At 58.6% G+C, this 17,986-nt stretch overlaps 1 protein-coding gene across 2 annotated transcripts; it reads left to right on the forward strand.

The window, feature by feature from the left end:
• On the forward strand, nt 1-16,338 carry FADS3 (fatty acid desaturase 3). Of its 2 annotated transcripts, XM_040981989.1 has the most exons (12): nt 1-386; nt 9,761-9,871; nt 10,778-10,975; nt 12,295-12,396; nt 12,477-12,599; nt 12,826-12,886; nt 13,278-13,354; nt 13,959-14,056; nt 14,458-14,554; nt 14,693-14,772; nt 14,872-14,997; nt 15,990-16,338. In XM_040981989.1, exons 1-12 carry the CDS (start codon nt 162-164, stop codon nt 16,039-16,041), a joined length of 1,350 nt encoding a protein of 449 aa, XP_040837923.1. In that variant the 5' UTR covers nt 1-161; the 3' UTR covers nt 16,042-16,338. The 2 variants fall into 2 exon arrangements, with proteins under 2 accessions (XP_040837923.1, XP_040837924.1); XM_040981990.1 differs by lacking the exon at nt 9,761-9,871 and having other exon boundaries at nt 55-386.
• Nucleotides 16,339-17,986: the final 1,648 nt, after the last annotated feature.

Below are 17,986 nucleotides of genomic sequence, written 5' to 3' on the forward strand. Positions count from 1 at the left end.
CGGGCAGGCGCACGCTCGTACGGCGGCCGCAGCGGCAGGGCGGGGCCGCGAGGCGCAAGCGGCGGCGCAGGAAGCCCCCGGGAACGCCACCTCGCTTCCCTCGGGGTCTCGCTCGGATCTCGGCTAGCGGCCGGGGGTCCCCAGGACTTGGGCGCACAACCATGGGCGGCGTCGGGGAGCCCGGCGGGGGACCGGGGCCGCGAACTGGGCCCGCGCAGCCAGGGGAGCCGTTGCCCACCTTCCGCTGGGAACAGATCCGGGCGCACGATCTACCAGGCGACAAGTGGCTGGTCATCGAGCGCCGTGTCTATGACATCAGCCGCTGGGCACAGCGGCACCCGGGCGGCAGCCGCCTCATCGGCCACCACGGCGCCGAGGACGCCACGGTAAGAAAGCCCGGCGACGCGGGGTGGAGCCAGGCGCCAGCAGGGGCCTGGGTCGTGGGGCAGTGTGGCCAGCGGCTCCACCTGCGGGGGAGGGAGAGCTGGTAGCATCCTTCCCCCGCTGACCTTTGACCTCCATGCCCAGGACCCAGAATTAGATTGGGTTGAGACAGCCAGGGCCCGATGTGAGCCGAGGCGTCGCTTGGAGGTCTCCCACGCCGTCAGTGGGGAGGGTCGGCCTGGGGAGGCAGGGGCCTTAAGAGGTGGGTGTGCCAGTGTGCCAAGGCCTGCTCGCTCTAAGGCTCCTGGTCTGGGTTCTGGCTTCCCCCAGGCCACGCTGCTGGCTCTGGGTGCTTGCCAGGCCCTCAGGCTGGGCAGGGTCCCTGTGGCTGGCAAGAAATGTGTCTCAGATTGGGAGCTGGGCAGCAGCGCCTGGGCAGGGCTCTGCGGCTTCTGTAAACTGCTGCGAGGGGCGGTGACTCACCTCTCCTGGGCTGGCAGCTACACGTGGGAGGACTCGGCCAGCCACCGTGGGGGGTGAGGGGTGGCCTCCTAGGGGAAGCGCAGTCACCCCAGGAAGAGGTGGGCCCTGGGGACCCCCACTTCCTTTCCTTTCTCTAGCCTGTGTCTAGACAAGGAGGGTCCTGGCCTGGCCCCATGGGAGCGTCTGGCTGGAGCCGAGTGCCGGAACAAGAGACTTGTCTGCCCCTGCCCTGAGCCCCCCACCTGTGGAGTGGGGGTTGGGGCCATTGTGCTCTGTCCTTGACCCTCCAGAATGCCAGGCTCGCTGGCCCCAGTGGGAAACAGCAGTGTCCCTCAAGAGGCGGGAGGATGAGTCCTAAGGGTGAGCTTCAGGCTGCAGGGGGGAAGGCTGTGCTGGCCCTGGCCCGGCAGCGTCCCTGCCGCCTGCGGCTGCCTCCCTGGGCTGGCCATGTCTTCCCTGGACTCTGAGGACAAGAATCTGGCCATGCCAGGAAGCTAAAGGATTAGAGAGGAAAATCTGAAACTCTAAGAGCAGGGGCTTGGGGCCCTTGGGTGTCCAGAGGCTGGGTGGTGGCCCCAGGGGACAGCCTGGCGGTGGGTTCAGTCTGTGGACCAGCAAGGGAATGGACTTTTTTGTGCAGGCCTGCATTTGCAAGCAGGTGCAAGTATGGCTGCCTCTGTCTGTGTGTGTGTGTGTGCTGCAGCCCCTCCCCGGGCTGGGGTCCTGGCGATGCTTTGCTCAGTCTGGAGGACAGGGTGGGGGCAGGTGACAGAGAGCATTTCCCAATGGCCTTTTCTGCTTGTCGGTCTGGCTTGGGCCGGGGCGGGGGGGACTGCCATGTGCAATTCCTGATTTTTATTTAGACCTCAATCTCCTAGTTGATTCACAGCTCATGAGGCCTATTAAAAAGAAAAAAAAAAAAAAGAGAGAAGATCTCCATTCCCTGGGGTTGATCCTGGTTCTGCCATTGGCAGCTCCGTGTGACCTTGAACTGGGTCTGTCACTCCTCTGAGCCTGAGAATCTCAGGGCTAGCTGAGGGCTCAGCTGTGCCCTCCCAGCCCCCGGGCCTTGGGCAGTTCATGGAGATTGTTGTGCCCTGCACATGTCACTGCTGTTGGGCAGGTCCCTGAGAGCACCGCGCCCGGCAGAACACCCCTCCTCCACCACCACCTCGGGTAACTCTGGCTCAGGCCCCTCTCTCATAGCAAGGGGTTGCTTGGGACTAACTTTCAGCTCCCTCCCCAGTCTGCAGATGCCAGAAATAGCTCTGTCTGTTCTGGGCCCAAGGGGCTGCGCGTGGCTGGGATGGAGGGCCCAGTCTTGGTCCAGCAGGGTGTCCCTGGGGGCAGCCCAGGGTTGGGCTAGCCCAGTGCCCTGTGGTAGGGCCCACAGGCCAGATGCCCCAGCTGAGACCCTGGAGCTCAGGTGGGGGCAGGGCGGCCACCTCCCAGCAATCCAGCAGCCCATCAGCTGTTCTCATGTCCAGGCAATGGAAGCCAGGAAATTCCCAGAGTTCCTGTGGCATGAAGTCAGCCAGTGGCCATCCTGGGATACAACGCCCGGTGCCCTGGGGAGAGTGCTCTGGGCTTTGAGCCAGGATTTTCCTAAGAGTCATGGGCGTCCCAAGATAAGCAGAGCCAGCTCTGGTAGGGCAAGGCCCTGTCGCCGACTCCAGTCCGTGCCCTGGACACCTACTGTGTGCCAGGCTCTGAACTTGACACTTGACTTATTGGCACTCTCTCTTTTAATTTGTTGAGGTGGGTATTGTTTTTATTGTTCTAAGTTTATGGATCAAAAAGACAAGATTCAGAGCAGTAAAATGACCTGAAATTACATGATAGTTCTGGAACCCAAATGCACAGGCACGCGCTGGTTAGCCATGCGCTCTGCTGCCGCTTGACTGTTTATTCAGTCATTCATTCATTTTTTAAAAAAAATTTATTCATTGGAAAGGCAAAGTGATGGAGAGAGAGTGACCGACAGATAAAGCAAGTTCCCGTTCCCCGATTCACTTTGCAAATGCCTGTGCCGGCCGGGACTGGGCCAGGACAGACAATACCAGGGACCCAGAAGGCAGTCCAGGTCTCCCATGGCATCCTGACCTCTGGAAACATGACTGACCACCTTCGCAGGACGCTGCAATGCAGAGCGGAGCCCCAGGCGTGGGTTCCCCTTGCCTGCATCCCGGGAATACAGCGAGTCAGCAGTAGAGGGCAGTAGTGAGCAGGGCAGCACGGGCTGGAGAGGTGGCCAAGGTCAGCTATTGGTGGATGCTGGTATCTTGGGGACCACTAGGGTTTTATTCTAAAGGGAGGGGATGCAGGAAGCCGCAGCGGGCATAGCAGGGACATGCAAGGGATCTCATGCATTCAAAGGGGACCCTTCAGGGAGGGGGTGAAGGTACAGCCTCTCAGTGGAGTTAGGATGGGGAGAGGCCAAGAGGACGTGGCTGTTGACCCAGTCCTGAAGTGTGCGTGTACCTGGCTCCCTCATGGCAGCCACTGCGCATGAGCTCCAAGTGTCTAGAGTTGGCCTGGCCTCACTCTGTGACCTTGGAATTATCCCCATCGCTGTGACAGGGACAGGCAAGCTATCATCCAGGCACACTGCACCTTGGACACTTGGTGCTGTGGCCGCCAGAGCCCACTAACTCTGAGGGTAGCCAACCTACTGCCTACCCACACCCGCCTAGTATCCCTGCCCTGAGCTGTGGGAGGATCTGGGAGCGCCCGGCTCTGGACTCCTGCCTCTAGATGTCCCTGTGGGCCTGACCTGAGCTGGAAGTAAAAGTGGCCAGTGCCGGGAATGGCAGTCCTGGAGTTGGTGACCTGGCTCCATTCTGGGGGTTTTCAGTGTGGAAACTGACTTAGTTCTGCTCATGTCCTTATGAGCACAATCCTGCTGCTGGCCCATTGTATAGATGGGAAGCCCAAGGTGGAGATGAGTGTCATGGGACGCTCTTGGAACCCGTGACAGGGAGTCTCCATCCTTGGGCTCATATCTGAGGGGAACTGGAGGGGGCAATTCAAGGTGGTGTGAGGTGGGCCGAATGTAGCCAGTGGCTTCAGGGCCCACCTACCCCGCCATCCGACCCTGAACGTCCCTGTGAGAGTGGCCAGCCTAGCTCCCATAGGCACTTTGGCTTTTCCTTCCCTTTCCTTTTTCTCTCTTTCTCTCTTTCTCTTTTTAAAAATATTTATTTTTATTGGAAAGGTAGGTTTTTACAGAGAGAAGGATCTTCCATCCACTGGTTCCAAAATAGCCAGATGGCTGGAGCTGAGCCAATCTGAAGCCAGGTACCTGGAGCTCCTTCTGGATTCTGGATTTCCCACATGGGTGCAGGATCACGAGGCCTCAGGCCATCCTCTGCTGCTTTCCCAGACCTCGAGCAGAGGTGGAGCAGCCGGGATGTGAGGCAGCATCTACCTGGATGCCGATGCCTGCAGCAAGGATGAGCCCGTTGAGCCATCATGTCAGCCACCCCACCCTACCCCGCCCTCCCAGGGCGTCTCCTACAGTGGACTGCTGTGCAGCTTCCTGGAGAAAGCAGAAGTGCAGCGTGCAGAGGTGGTGATGCTGTGACCTGAGCATGCTGAGCTGGTTCCGATGCCACAGCCAGTCACAGCAGCTGGCTGCAGGAAGATACAGCCTGTGTGGTGCCTTGCCCTCCCCTCCCTCCCGTTCACAGGGACTCTAGGCGGCCCGGGGCCACGGCCTTGGAGGTGGGCCATGCTGCACCATCTGGAGTTGGAGGTGCCACGTTCAGAGCTGTGTGACCTTGAGTTTCTCTGTGTCTTCCTTCCCCCCTCTGCACAGTAGGGCTCTATCTGTACTTCTGCTTCTGCTCTGGCCTCCTGGGAGGCGCATCTGAGCGGCAGCGGCTCTGGGGGTGTCCTCAGAGGCACAGACCCTGCTCCACCCTCATGTGAAGGAGAGCAGGCACAGACCCTCCTCTCCTGCCTGGTCTCTGGGGTATAAGAGACAGAGCCACATCTGCACGCTCGTGCCGCATGCCTGCCAGCCTGCCCTCTGCCAGCAGGAGCCCGCAGAGGTCTCCTCCCCTGGAACGGAGCACTGGTATTGGCATACTTACTGCAGCCTGGGGACCTTTTCTTGAGCTCCAGCAGCCCCATTACATGGGCCATGCTGGTTGCATTTTGCTGATGGCAAACTGCGGAGTGAAGAGCGCAGTCCTGCAGGGGTGCCCTGGCTCCTGGGGTGCAGCTCAGGGACTGGCCCAGCCAGGCCCAAGGTGACTCCACTCATGGTGGAGCAGGTACATGGCAGGGCTCTGGCCTTGCCACTCGGGAGTTTCCAAGGACCGAGGCAGAGCTGGGCCGTGGCTATGTCTAGACGAGGCCTTAGCATCACAGGGTTCGAATCCCAGCTTGGTCTCTGAATGCTATAATCTAGGCCAGTTTCCCCCTACTCTGAGCCCCCCTCATTGGTGATAAACTGGTTCATCCGCCTATCTCCAGAGCTGCCTCTGGTCACCTGCTTTGGCCTGCTCTGTGCCAGCCTCTGGGGACACTGTCTTAGTGCCACTAGGAGCTTATGTGTGTGGGGGGGAGGTGTTCTGTGTTGGTGTCACCTTTGGCTCATTCAAGTGGAGGGGCACGCGGAGCCCTGGCCGGGTGCTCTGTCAGCGCTGTGGCCTCCCCAGGTGTCCTGAACTTTGGTCAATGTGTCCCAGGAGTCTCTTGCTCCCAACACCCCTGACTTCCAACTGCTGGGTGCTGGGCTGCTTGGGATCATGACCGGCCTTGAGAATCACCCATTGCCTCCCTGCCTTGGCCCAGGAGTGGCTCCCCTAGGCCAGCTGCCCAAGCATAGTTTTACAATCAGACCTGGGTCCCACTCCCAGTCTTGCCTAAGTGGCTTAACCTCTCAGAGTCTCTGCCTGGCTCTTGAGTCCTTGAACCAAAGCCCAGAAATGACCAGGTCATGTGACCCCAGCCAGCATTCTAGAAGGTTGCTCACTAACAGGTCAGTCCCAAGTGTCGATGCTTGCTCTACAGTATGAAAAGCAAAGGATCCAGGCTGCCCCCCAACCCCTGTCCCCTTTTACCAAGGGCCTGCACAGCCCTTGCCTTCCTACCTCTGAAGTCCTGGGGTCTCCTGGTACAGCGCTGGGCATTCTTGTCCCTCTCCCTGCTGCTCACACACACCCATCTGGCTGGGAGACCCTCGCTTCCTCTCCCCACTGCACTGGCTTCCAGCCGCCTGAGCCCCAGCTGTTCCACCTCGTCCCTCCCACGTTAGCTCAAGGAGGCTGCTGCAGAACAGATATGGGACAGGGAAGGCCCGCTGTGCCACGTGCATCTGTGTGCACAGTGTGTGTGCCAGGCTAGGCCCGTGCGGGCTTCACGGTGTCTGTGCCAGGTGGGCTGCAGGTGCTTGCCTGTGGGCTACTGCTCATCCTGGGCCCACAGGGAGCAGAGGAAGCCGCCCGCGAGGCCCATTAAGTCTGGCAGGGAGGGAAGGCGAGGCGTGCTGCCAAGTGGATGGGCGCAGAGGACACTGGGCTAACAAGTTTGGCCGCAAGCAGAGATGATAGCGCCTCACTGCTTTGGTAGGCAGTGCCTGGAGCAATCTCACTTCCAGGCAGACATAAGAGCGGGGGCAGAGGGACGTGAGTCTGCTCTTCCAGGAGGAGGTGGTGATGGAATGCCCAGGCACAGGAGAGTGCTTAATGCCAAGCTTAATGTCCACCTAAAGGTGGTGAAAGCGATGCATTTCATGAATATTTTACTACAATGTAAAAAGGTTTTGTTAAGTTGAGCCCTGCAGGTCTGGTTCTGGCATTGCTTTGCTCCGGAAGCCCCGGGGAGGAGACAGCAGCACTTGTTCCAGCTCTCACAGGGGAGGGTGCAGCTGTCTCCCCTGCTGTGCCAGCCCCGACTCCACTCCCCGGGGCACTCCTGATGCCAGCCTCTCCTCTCCCAGTTGTGTAGCCCCTGCTGTTTGGTGCATCTTCAGAGGGGGTGATGTCTGCACTGGTGTCGTCCCCTCCCCCATATTAAGGTCCGGGAAAGCCAGTCAGCTCCAGTCATCCTAGCAGGTGCTCCCTCCTGGGCCTCCACCCCCTGGGGTAGGGAGCGTGCTCCTGCAGATGTGGCTTCCTCGTGGAGGGTGTCGGGCATCGGGTGTTTCCTTTCCCCCGGACTGTGCCAGGATATCCTGGCAGCCACTGCAGCACCCAGCTGCCACCTCTGCTTTGGGCTTTGTTTTAACTAACACACAACAATCATACCTGATTGGGGGAGACTGGAAGGTAGAGTTAGAGAGACCGACCGATCGGCTATTACACCCCAAAAATGGCCATCATGGCCAGGACTAGGCCAGGTGAGAGCCTGGAGTTTTTCATTCAGGTCTCCCACATGGGTGCGGAAGCCCAGCCACGTGATTCAACCTCAGCTGCCTTTCCCAGGTACCATAAGCAGGGTGCTAGATTGGAAGTGGAACTACAGGGACTCCAACCAGTGTCCCCATCACAGGTGGCAGCTTAACCCGTATGGTGCGGGCCCCACACTGTGACATTTCTGCACCTGCTATGCAGTGCATTAGCAGTGTGTCAGAGTAAGAACCCTACAGCATGCTAGGCTGACCACAGCGCCCAGGTGCTTCCACTGTGGCACATGCAGGAGGCTAGGGTCGTCAGCTGGACAAAGGGAGGCCCGTTCTCGATCCGGTCTCTATTCGGCTGTTTCCTTTAGCAGCCGTGAGGCCCCTCAGCAGCACTCATCTGCCAGTGCAGGCTGCCATGTGGGCTCAGTAGCAGCTCGCACCCCAACAAGCTGAAGGGTTTTGGACAATTCATGGGCAGATGACAGGGGTGCCACAACCACAGCCCCTGTAAAGAAGGCAAAGTGAACTTGCCACAGGGTTCAAGTTGGCTGACCCGGCAGCCCAGCCTGGGCCACTTCTTGCCTGGCCTCTTTCCCTCGCCCTGTTGCTTCCCATCTGTTTTGTCTTCCCTTCTTTCTTTCTTTCTTTCTTCTTCTTCTTTTTTTTAAGATTTATTTATTTTTATTGGAAAGTCAGATATACAGAGAAGAGGAAAGACAGAGGGGAAGATCTTCCGTCCACTGGTTCACTCCCCAAGTGGTTGCAATGTTGGAGCTGAGCTGATCCAAAGGCAGGAGCCAAGAGCTTCTTCTGGGTCTCTCCGCGGGTGCAGGGTCCCAAGGCTTTGGACCATCCTCGACTGCTTTCCCAGGCCACAAGCAGCGAGTTTGGATGGGAAGTGGGGAGGCTGGGATACGAACCAGCGCCCATATGGGACCCATGTGGGATCCTGGCACGTGCAAGGCGAGGACTTGAGGCTCTAGGCTGCCATGCCGGGCCCTCCCCCTTCTTTCTATTCTCTTGCCTCCTTTCGCTGCAATGCACCCTACCCCAGCTATTGCAGAAACTCACAAACCTGGGAGATTTTACTTTTTAAACGATATCACCCCTCCTATTTTTTCCTTTTTTAAAAAATTTTAGTAGAGTTTCTAGTTTTATTGAAAAATTCACTAATTATGTCTCAAATTCTGTTAATATTTTTATGCATGAATACATACTTTTCACATTTGATTTGTTTTTCTCTTTTTCAGTCCATACAAATCACACATATCTTGGGAGTGCCATGTGGTGTCACAGTACCTATAGCTATTGCCTGATATTCAAGTCATTTCCTGATGTTCATTTATCATTTCTTTGAGGGTAAAAGCGTTTAAAGGCCTCTCTGTGCCCTGCTTGTGAAACCAAGTGAATTTAGCCGCTCGAGCTGTTTCAGTCCCTCAAAACTGGCTGTGTGTGGATGCTGACATCCTTCCGCGCCTGCATCCAGGGTCCCACCTGCCCTTTCTCAGTCTGGACAGATCCGTTTGCCACCCACATCCAAGTATATATGACTTGCAAAAAGCTTTTTGGAAAAATCAAACACTTCTAAGAAATGAATCAGTCTTTTTTAATTTATTTATTTCATTTTTTTTTTGAAAGGTAGAGTTAGAAAGAGCGGTATTTTATCCTATAGTTCACTCCCCAAAAAGCTGCAATAGCCAGGGGGGAGTCAGGAGCCAGGGGTTCATACAGGTTTCCCACGTAGGAGGTGGGGGCCCAAGCACTTAGGCCATCCCCTACTGCTTTTCCTGGCATATTAACAGGGAGTGGGTTTGAAAATGAGACAGCTAGGGGTCCAGTGCAGTAGTCTAGTGGCTAAAGTCCTCGCCTTGCATGTGCCAGGATCCCATAAGGATGTCAGTTCATGTTCCAGCCACCCTACTTCCCATCCAGCTCCCTGCTTGTGGCCTGGGAAAGCAGTCGAGGATGGTCCAAAGCCTTGGGACCCTGCACCTTCACGGGAGACTGGGAAGAGGCTCCAGGATTCTGACTTGGATCAGCTGAGCTCTGGCTGTTGCAACCACTTGGGGAGTGAATCAATGATGGAAGATCTTTCCATCTTTCCTCCTCTCTGTATATCTGACTTTCCAATAAAAATAAATAAAAGAAAAAAGGAAGTAAAAGAAAAAAAGGAAGTAAAACAGGTGGGATTCAAACTGATCCCCATATTGGATTCCAGCACTGTGGGCAGCAGCTTAACTTGCCATGCTACCACACTGGTCCCAGGGGTCAGGGTCTTTCAGTAAGTCTAGGTTTTATGCACTCAGTAGCATTTCTGAGCCCAGGAGATGAGGTCCAACAATCAGGGCTAGGGATACTGAGCGGGGCTCATGGGGTCTGGAGAAGGCCAGGGTAGCTACAGACAAGGCTGTCCACTTGGCCCTCTCTGAATGCTGAACAGCCGTCAGTTCTGCCTGTCCATCAGCAGTCCCCTGACCCTGTCCGCCGGCAGCCTCTCGGTACCTCGGAGTGCTGCCTATCCACGTGACCGCCTTTCTCCTTCAGGACGCCTTCCACGCCTTCCACCAGGATCTCAACTTTGTGCGCAAGTTCCTGCAGCCCCTGCTGATTGGAGAGCTGGCCCCGGAGGAGCCCAGCCAGGATGGACCCCAGAATGTGAGTGGGCGTCCTGACAGAGTCTCAACCCCTGAAGGACGGGCACTGGGCATGGGGCAAGTCGGTGCCATGGCCAGACCACCAGCAACAGCTGCAATGCGTCCCCCTGCGGTTGTGGGACCAAGGCTGGGCTGTCTGTTCCCCGAGTGGCCCTCTCTGAGTTTAGGCCTGTCACCAGGCCCCGAGGCCACCGAGGGTGAGGCAGCGGTACTCTTTGGAGCACTGGAGACAGACTGATAAGGAATGTCTATTTATTCCGAACAAATCCCAGGGTTATAAAGGTTCATAAAAGGAGGACAGAAGGCAACCCCCACCCCCGCCCTGCCCACCAAAGACGCTGTAACTGGCTATATAACTCGTCTGTTTCCCTTGATCTTCTGGTCATGTCAGAGGTCATGTTCCATGTGTATTCCCCTTGACCTTCTAGCCTTGTTGGAGGTCATATTCCACATGTAGGCCTGGAAGCTGTGCCTCAGGCCGTAGGGGAGTAAGCCTCGGGCCACGCCCAATAGGCAGCAGGGCAGGGACCTGGGGCGATTGCCCACATGCCACATGGGCATCTGTAGGGGTGAGATCCCAGGAGTCCAGGGCTCTTCTAGGGGTCCTCGGGTGAGCCCCTGTGGGATCTGGGTCTTGTGTCCCCATCCACAGCAAACATGATGATGAGCTGGCCCCCAGGGCTTTCTCTGCTTTTTGGCTCCTGGACCTCATGGGCAGCGTGTTGCCCATCCCCTGCCACTCCAGGCTGGGTGCTCTTGGCCCTTCATGCTTGCTTTGGTTGTAACCTCTGGGCCTGGCACTGGGAGGAGTGGCTGGAGCTTGGCCAGCTGTGACAGGCCTCCTGGGACAGCGTGGGAGGGGGGAGGATCTCAACTTCGTGACTGACTGGCCGTTGCACCGTGGCAGGCCCAGCTGATTGAGGACTTCCGAGCCCTGCGCCAGGCAGCCGAGGACATGAAGCTGTTTGACGCCGACCCCGCCTTCTTTGCACTCCTGCTGGGCCACATCCTGGCCATGGAGGTCCTGGCCTGGCTCATCATCTACCTCCTGGGCCCTGGCTGGGTGCCCAGCATCCTTGCTGCCCTCATCCTGGCTGTCTCCCAGGTGATCCTGGCCATGCTCAACAAACAGGCCAGCACACATTGGCAGTGGGGGGCAGATTAGCTGAGTGAATGATCCAATGAATGAATGAGTCAGTAGCAGCCAGGGGGTCTGTAAGGTATGTCCGTGTATGAAATGGGCTGGGAAGGAGCTTTGTCTGGTAGCTCCTGAGCGAGCAGATTGCTCCATCGCCCGATTGTGCAGGACGAGAGAAGGGGGTGGGTCCTTCTCTGTCTGGCGGTGCTGCCAGCCATGTGACAGAAACCAGACTAACCAGAGAGCATAACTGATGCATTCGCTCATAGTTCTCTTCCCACGGAACCTTCAGAAAAGGAGACCTAGAATCACAGGCAGGGTGAGGGCTCTGTTCTCATGCCGGCCTTCCCTGAAGTGGTGTCAGCCGAGTGGACATGAGGTGGACGCGGATGGTGGCGCACGTGATGGCGGATGGCACTGTCCTCTGCGAGTCTCCCTTGCCCCTCTCAGCCCGTTACTCACCCTCTGGGACCCCAGAGCGGGACCTTTCCCAAGCGGGGGTCTGGTGATCTCCTCTCAGGCAAGGAGGACAGAGTTTCCTTGTGGTCAAATAGAAAAGGACCTTGAGAGCTGTAGGAGACTCCGGGGCTGGCAGTGGGAGCCAGGTGCTCTGGTTGGAAGCCCCACATGGTGGGCAGAGAAAGGCTGGCTTCTAGGGCTCGCCTCGGTGGGGACGACGGGAAATGGGTCAGGGAGAAACCTGGCTTCTAGAAAAACTTACACCTTGGGTGTTGGTTCCTTTTTTTTCAAAGATTCACTTATTTATCTGAGAGGCAGAATGACAGAAAGAGACTTTCTGTTTCTCCACTGGATCATTCCCCAAATGGCCACAATGGTTGGGGCTGGGCCAAGCCCAGGACAAGAACCAGGAACTCCTGCAGCGTGTCCCACAAGGGTAGCAGGGGCCCAAGCACTCGGTCCATCTTCCACTGCCTCCCCACGCGCCGTTAGCAGGGGCTGCACTGGAACCGGAACAGCTGGAACTCAAACTGGCACTCCCATATGGGATCCAGCACTGCGAGACATGGTGTGGTGCCGACCCTACCTTGGGTTTTGTTTTCTAGACCCAGTACTTGTAAAATGCCACCCCCATCTCCCCAAAATATGATTGCCTGTGAATCTGGAAAGGGAGCTTTAGCAAGTGGGCTGGAGGGTGGGGGGCTGGGGGAGCTAGAAGACTCCTAGGGAATGCTAGGGCTGGGGGCCCGGGCCTCTGAAGCCTCCTCTGCTCAGTCAGCCCCTGGTAGTTTGGCCTCTGCCCCAGGTGACCCTGCCTTGGTTCCCAGGCTCAGTGCTGGTGTCTGCAGCACGACCTGGGCCATGCCTCCATCTTCAGGAAGTCGCGCTGGAACCACGTAGCGCAGCAGTTCGTGATGGGGCAGCTGAAGGTGAGGTGGGGCACACGGCAGATGGCCAGCAGAGTCAGGGTTGGCCTGGCCCTCCCAGCTGAGATGCCTGTCTTCTCCAGGGCTTCTCTGCCCACTGGTGGAACTTCCGCCACTTCCAGCACCATGCCAAGCCCAACATCTTCCACAAAGACCCGGATGTAACTGTGGCTCCCGTCTTCCTCCTGGGAGAGTCTTCTGTCGAGGTGGGTGGAGAGGGACATGGGTGCCCTTGGCCGACAGGACTGGCCAAAAGGAAGTCCCGCAACCTGCACGCTGCAGTGCCCTGGCCCCTGGCCAACTCCCAGACAGCTGGCCACCAGGGCGCCCGGTGCTAGAATCTTTGACCCTGACCTCTGGCCAGCCTCCTGACCTAGCCTTGGAGAAAGAGGCAGGGCAACCTGCTCCCCCAGTCACCACCTGTCTCCACAGTATGGCAAGAAGAAGCGCAGATACCTGCCCTACAACCACCAGCACCTGTACTTCTTCCTGAGTGAGTGTCCTTTGGGCCTCCTGGACATGAGGCTTGGTGGGGCTGTGCCCGAGTCCACATTGTCCTGCCTGCTGTCCTAGACAGCTCCCAGGCTACCCCCAGGGCCAGGGCCTCCTGCCTGAGTTCCCACATGTCAGCGGCCTCCCTGCCCTCACATCATGGTGGCCTTGAGCCTTGGAGCATGTGGGCAGTCGTTGGGGTGGACAGGGTGACGGTGGCCCCTGAAACACAGGAGAAGCAGCATGGGAGGTGGGAGCAGCTGAGTGAAGGCAGCATACAGTGCCAGCACCAGCATGCAGGGGAGGACCAGAACCCTCTGACCCCTGGGGTGCCCACCCAGCCCGGGTGCCCCAGCCCTGCCTCCGTGCCTCCATGCCACGCCTTCTTGCAGTTGGTCCTCCACTGCTCACCCTGGTGAACTTTGAAGTGGAGAATCTGGCATACATGCTGGTGTGCATGCAGTGGTCGGTGAGTAAGGGCTGCTCAGGACCCTGGACGGGCAGCGGGGATGGCAGGAGGAGGGCGTGGGAGCACAGTTCATGCATGGGCAAGTAGGGGAGTATCTGTCTATGCATTCGGTGGTGCTATTCACATGCATGGGTAGGAAGACAGGATGTGCACCCTGTTCTGTAAGTGTACGCAGGGGAGGACAAGTACACACAGGTGTGTGGAGCAGGGCAGGTGTGCACGTCCGTTTGCACAGGGCAGGGTGTGTGTGCAGTCGGTGAGCCTGCAGGAATCTCTTCATTAGGTTGTCCTCCCTGTTGGACATGTGCCAGCTTTTCCTGGCTGCTGTGTTCCAGCCCCCACCACACACACACACACACACACACACACACACACACACCCTACAAGGCCCCATTCCCTTTGTGCCCATACCAGGAGCTGGCAGAGCTGGGTCCTGTCCTGTTACACAGCTGAGGAGGCTAAGGCCCAGCAAGGGGCATGGGGGCTGTCCCTGGCTCTGTAACAGAGGCAGCCGGGGCAGGGTGGGTGCTCCCAGCTGCCCTCCCACCTCCCCAGCCCCAGGTCCTGGCTGCCTGAGCCCTTCAGCCCTGCCTGTACTCCGCAGGACCTGCTCTGGGCTGCCAGCTTCTACTCGCGCTTCTTGTTGTGCTATGCCCCCTTCTACGGCGTCCCTGGGGCCCTGCTCCTCTTTGTCGCTGTCAGGTATGGCCAGCATGGGGGGTGGGTCAGAGTAGGGGGGCAGTCACACTGCAGTGGGTTCCCTGTCCACAGTCTGCTCCTGGAGCCTCCATCTCCCACCAAGTGCATGTTGGGGGCAGTGGCTGTTGGGGTAATTATAACCAGGGGCATGGCACGAGCCTGTGTGTGTGTGTGTGTGTGTGTGTGTGTGTGTGTGTGTGCTTCCCTCGCGAGCTGGGCTGCTCTAGAGGGGGTGGCCTCCCCGTGGACACTGCTCCATTCAGCCGCTTTCAGCCATGGTGAGAGAGCAGTTCTGCACTCATGAGAAAGCCGAGGCCCGGGTCTGGGAGCAGTGACATCCGCACTCCAGGCTCAGGCCTGTGCGGTGAACTGGACATGGGACACTGCCTGCGCCCCTGCCACAGGGTCCTGGAGAGCCACTGGTTCGTGTGGATCACACAGATGAACCATATCCCCAAGGAGATTGGCCACGAGAAGCACCGGGACTGGGCCAGCTCTCAGGTGGGTGGTGGGCATTGGGGAAGGGTGTCCTGGTGGCAGAGCTCCAGTGGGGAGCCAGCCGTCCCCTCCACCGGGTGTGTGCTGAGGGTCAGCGTTCGTGCCAGCCTCCCTCACCTGCCCCCTACCGACCCCCTGCAGCTGGCCGCCACCTGCAATGTGGAGCCCTCAGCCTTCAACGATTGGTTCAGTGGACACCTCAACTTCCAGATTGAGCACCAGTGAGTGTTCTACTGAGGGTCTGGGAGAGGCGGGACCTAGGAGCCTGGGAGAGGAGGAGAGGGGCTCCACTTCAGGCTCGTGCCACCCTCTCTCGCCAGCCTCTTCCCCACTATGCCGAGGCACAACTACAGCAGGGTGGCCCCGCTGGTCAAGGCGCTGTGTGCCAAGCACGGCCTCCACTACGAGGTGAAGCCATTCATCACTGCCCTGGTGGACATCGTCGGGTAAGGCTGTGCCCAGTGCGTGTGGCTCCCGGGGCCCCACGGGGCTTCCCAGCTAGGAGCAGGTACTCATGGCCCTACTCCCAGGTGGGCTGCAGGTCTGTCCTCAACCCCTAGACCCTCCTCTTCAGCATCTCTCCGTGCATCGAGAAGGGAGGGAGCACTGGCAGCGAGCAGAATGGGTCCAAGTCCCCACTGACATTCCAGCCAAAGAAACAGAAGAAAGTTTGAAAAATATATATTGTAGAAACCACAAGACCTGTGTTAACCAAAAAGGGTGAGGGTGTCTTGGCTAAGAAGCTGGCAGGCTGGGCAGGAAGGATCCAGAAGCAGACCTGAGGGCAGGGACAGGGAGCCAGAGCGGGCTCTGGCCACAGGGTGCCTGATGCGGGCAGAGCTGTGCGGGAGGCAGGATGGCAAGTCGCAGGACGGCCCTGCTGGCAATGTGGGGATGTGCTCTGAGCAGGAACGAACTGGCCCATGGGAAGCAGGCCGGGTTTGGTCCTGGCCCCTTCGTCAACTGCCTTATCTTCCATATTTATGCTGCAACTCCTGCTGCTGCCCTGGGCCCTGAGCACAGACTCAGTACCTGGCAGAGCACCTGGCACCACATCCCTGCCCGGGGCTCCTCTGCCTGAACTGGCTCCTGGTAGGCAGGTCATGCGTTCTCAGGGTCTCAGGGCCCAGCCGGAGGAGGCACTGGGGAGAACGTGGTGAAGGGAGGGGTGTCTTACCCAAGCTCCTGCCCTCGCATGGCCCCAGCTGCCCGTCCCACTGCCTTCCTTCACTGCCACCCTGGTCAAGCTCTCCTCTGGGGCCAGTGAGCACTTGGCCTCCTTGGCCCCACCATACCCCCCAGCCCCTCCCAGCTGCCTGCCCCTGGGTTGGGGACCACAAGGGGAACGGGAATGCCCCTACACGCCCACTGAGGGGGTGCAGGAGGAGGGCTGGGCTCCTGCAATGGAGTAAGTTCCTAACCCTCACCTGCCTCCCAGGTCCCTGAAGAAGTCCGGCGACATCTGGCTGGACGCCTACCTCCACCAGTGAAGGCAGCAGCCAGGCGGGCAGAGAAGGGCCCAGCAGCCACCAGGTCCCACAGCCCCGCCCCCACCCCAGCCTGGGGGGCACCCCGCCTGCACTCCTGTCTGCTGTCTTCCCCTCAACACCCCCAAGTTCCCCACTGTCTGCTTGGCTTTCCCAGGCCCCAAGCCAGGCCAGGCTGGGGCACCAGGCCCAGCAGGACCAGGGGGAGAGGGAGGGTGAGCATGGCATGTTTTCCTAGAGCAAGAATTGGGGGAAAACTGTTATTTTTCTATAAAAACAAAGCCAGAGATGTGATGGAAATGTGGGTTGACTGAGTGCATTTTGGAACTGGGACCTGCCAGGGACTCCACAGAAACACTCAAGGACACAGGACCACTGTGGGGGAAGGGGTGCAGCTAAGGACCTCCCCCACCCCACATGGGGGGGCAGGGGCGGGGCTGTGGGTGGGCATCCAGCAGCTGTCCCGACTTGGGTCTTCCTGATGGCCTGGCCACTCCCTGACCAGCTGGGCAGGGCTTGTCATGCTGGGCCTCACCAACAGATAGGGCTGAGGGTCACCTCCGCAGGTGTGGCTGATGGGGGCAGGTGGCCACACGGTGCCTGATGGGGGCAGGGCTCTGTGGCGGGCCTTGAGGTAAGCCACAGGACACCCTTGCTAGCATTCTGGGGACGAGCTCTGAGCAGGAACCAACGACGTGGGATAACCTAGCCCATAGGAAGGAGGCCAGGTTCTGGGTCTGGCCCCTTCTCCGCAGGAACCTCCCTCTACGGCCCTCTGCCACAGGGCCTCCCAGGACACCTGCCCATCTCAACGCCATGCTCAGCATGACACGGGTGACCCACAGAGGCAGGCCAAACACTTGTGCATCTGTATGAATGGACATTTCCCCAAGTGTAGGTGATCCATCTCTCGGTGCCTAGAGTCTGGGGACCTGCCACAGCTGGCCTTGAACCTTCACCAGGGAATATACTAACCTTGACCAGGCCTCGGGCGCCTCATCTGGCTCACGGTGCAGTTAGATGGAATCTCTGAGGTTTGGGGGAGTTGGGGAGGGCTTCACGTTGCTTGCTGGGTGGAAGAGGGGAAGGCTAGCTGCCTGGTCCCCTGCCCCAGCAGCATCCACGACTCAGTGACTCCATGCCGGACTGCAGGTTCTGCAGGAGATAGCCACAGCGCCCCCAGGAGATTGAGAGGGCCTTGCTGGGAGCGCCCCAAGGCCCCACCGGGAGTAGCCTTGTTCTTCATCAAAGCTCCCACAGCTCTGCACCAGCTTCCCCTCAGTAGAGCAAAAAGGGACAGCTCCTCACAGAACCTTCCCCCATCCTCGGGGAAGGACCTGGGGCCCTGGCTGTGCTGCTACTTCCCTTCTCACTCAGGGTCCCTCCCCTACCCAGCTGGCGACAGGGGTTCCCGTGTGTGATGGCCCTTGGATTATCGACTCACTGTCGCTGGACATAGAGTATGTTCCTCCAGGGGACAACAGGGAGCCGGTGCTGGCCACCCCGCCTTCCTTTCCCTGAGTCAGAAAACCAGGAAGGGAGCGGTCTCCCCAGCTCACACCCTCCCCCTAGCCTCCCAGCCCTGGGCAGAGCGAGGGAAGCAGAAGGTGGTTTGGTCACAGCGAGGGGCTTGCCCTCCTCCAGTGCCCACCCTGATGGAGTCAAGTGGACTCAGGAGGGGATGGGGGATGAGGGATGAATGGAGGGCCAAATCCCTGTCCTCTGCCAGGGCCCCATGCTCAGTAATCTTGGGGGAAGTTAGTGGACCAACTTCTTCTACAATGTTGGAACGGCAACAGTGCACTTCAGTTTGTTTACAAACTTTACATGTATCAGCCAGTGCCTGGGGTTAGTATTCGGTCTTCAGGTTTCTGCCTTCTTAGCCTCAGTCTCTGCCCAGAGCGTGGCCCCTTTGCTCAAAGTCTCTGATCAGGCTGTTCCCACAGCT

This window comes from Ochotona curzoniae, unplaced genomic scaffold (genome assembly GCF_017591425.1).
Source record: "Ochotona curzoniae isolate NIBS_2020 unplaced genomic scaffold, NIBS_Ocur_1.0 contig_3527, whole genome shotgun sequence".
NCBI lineage: Eukaryota > Metazoa > Chordata > Mammalia > Lagomorpha > Ochotonidae > Ochotona > Ochotona curzoniae.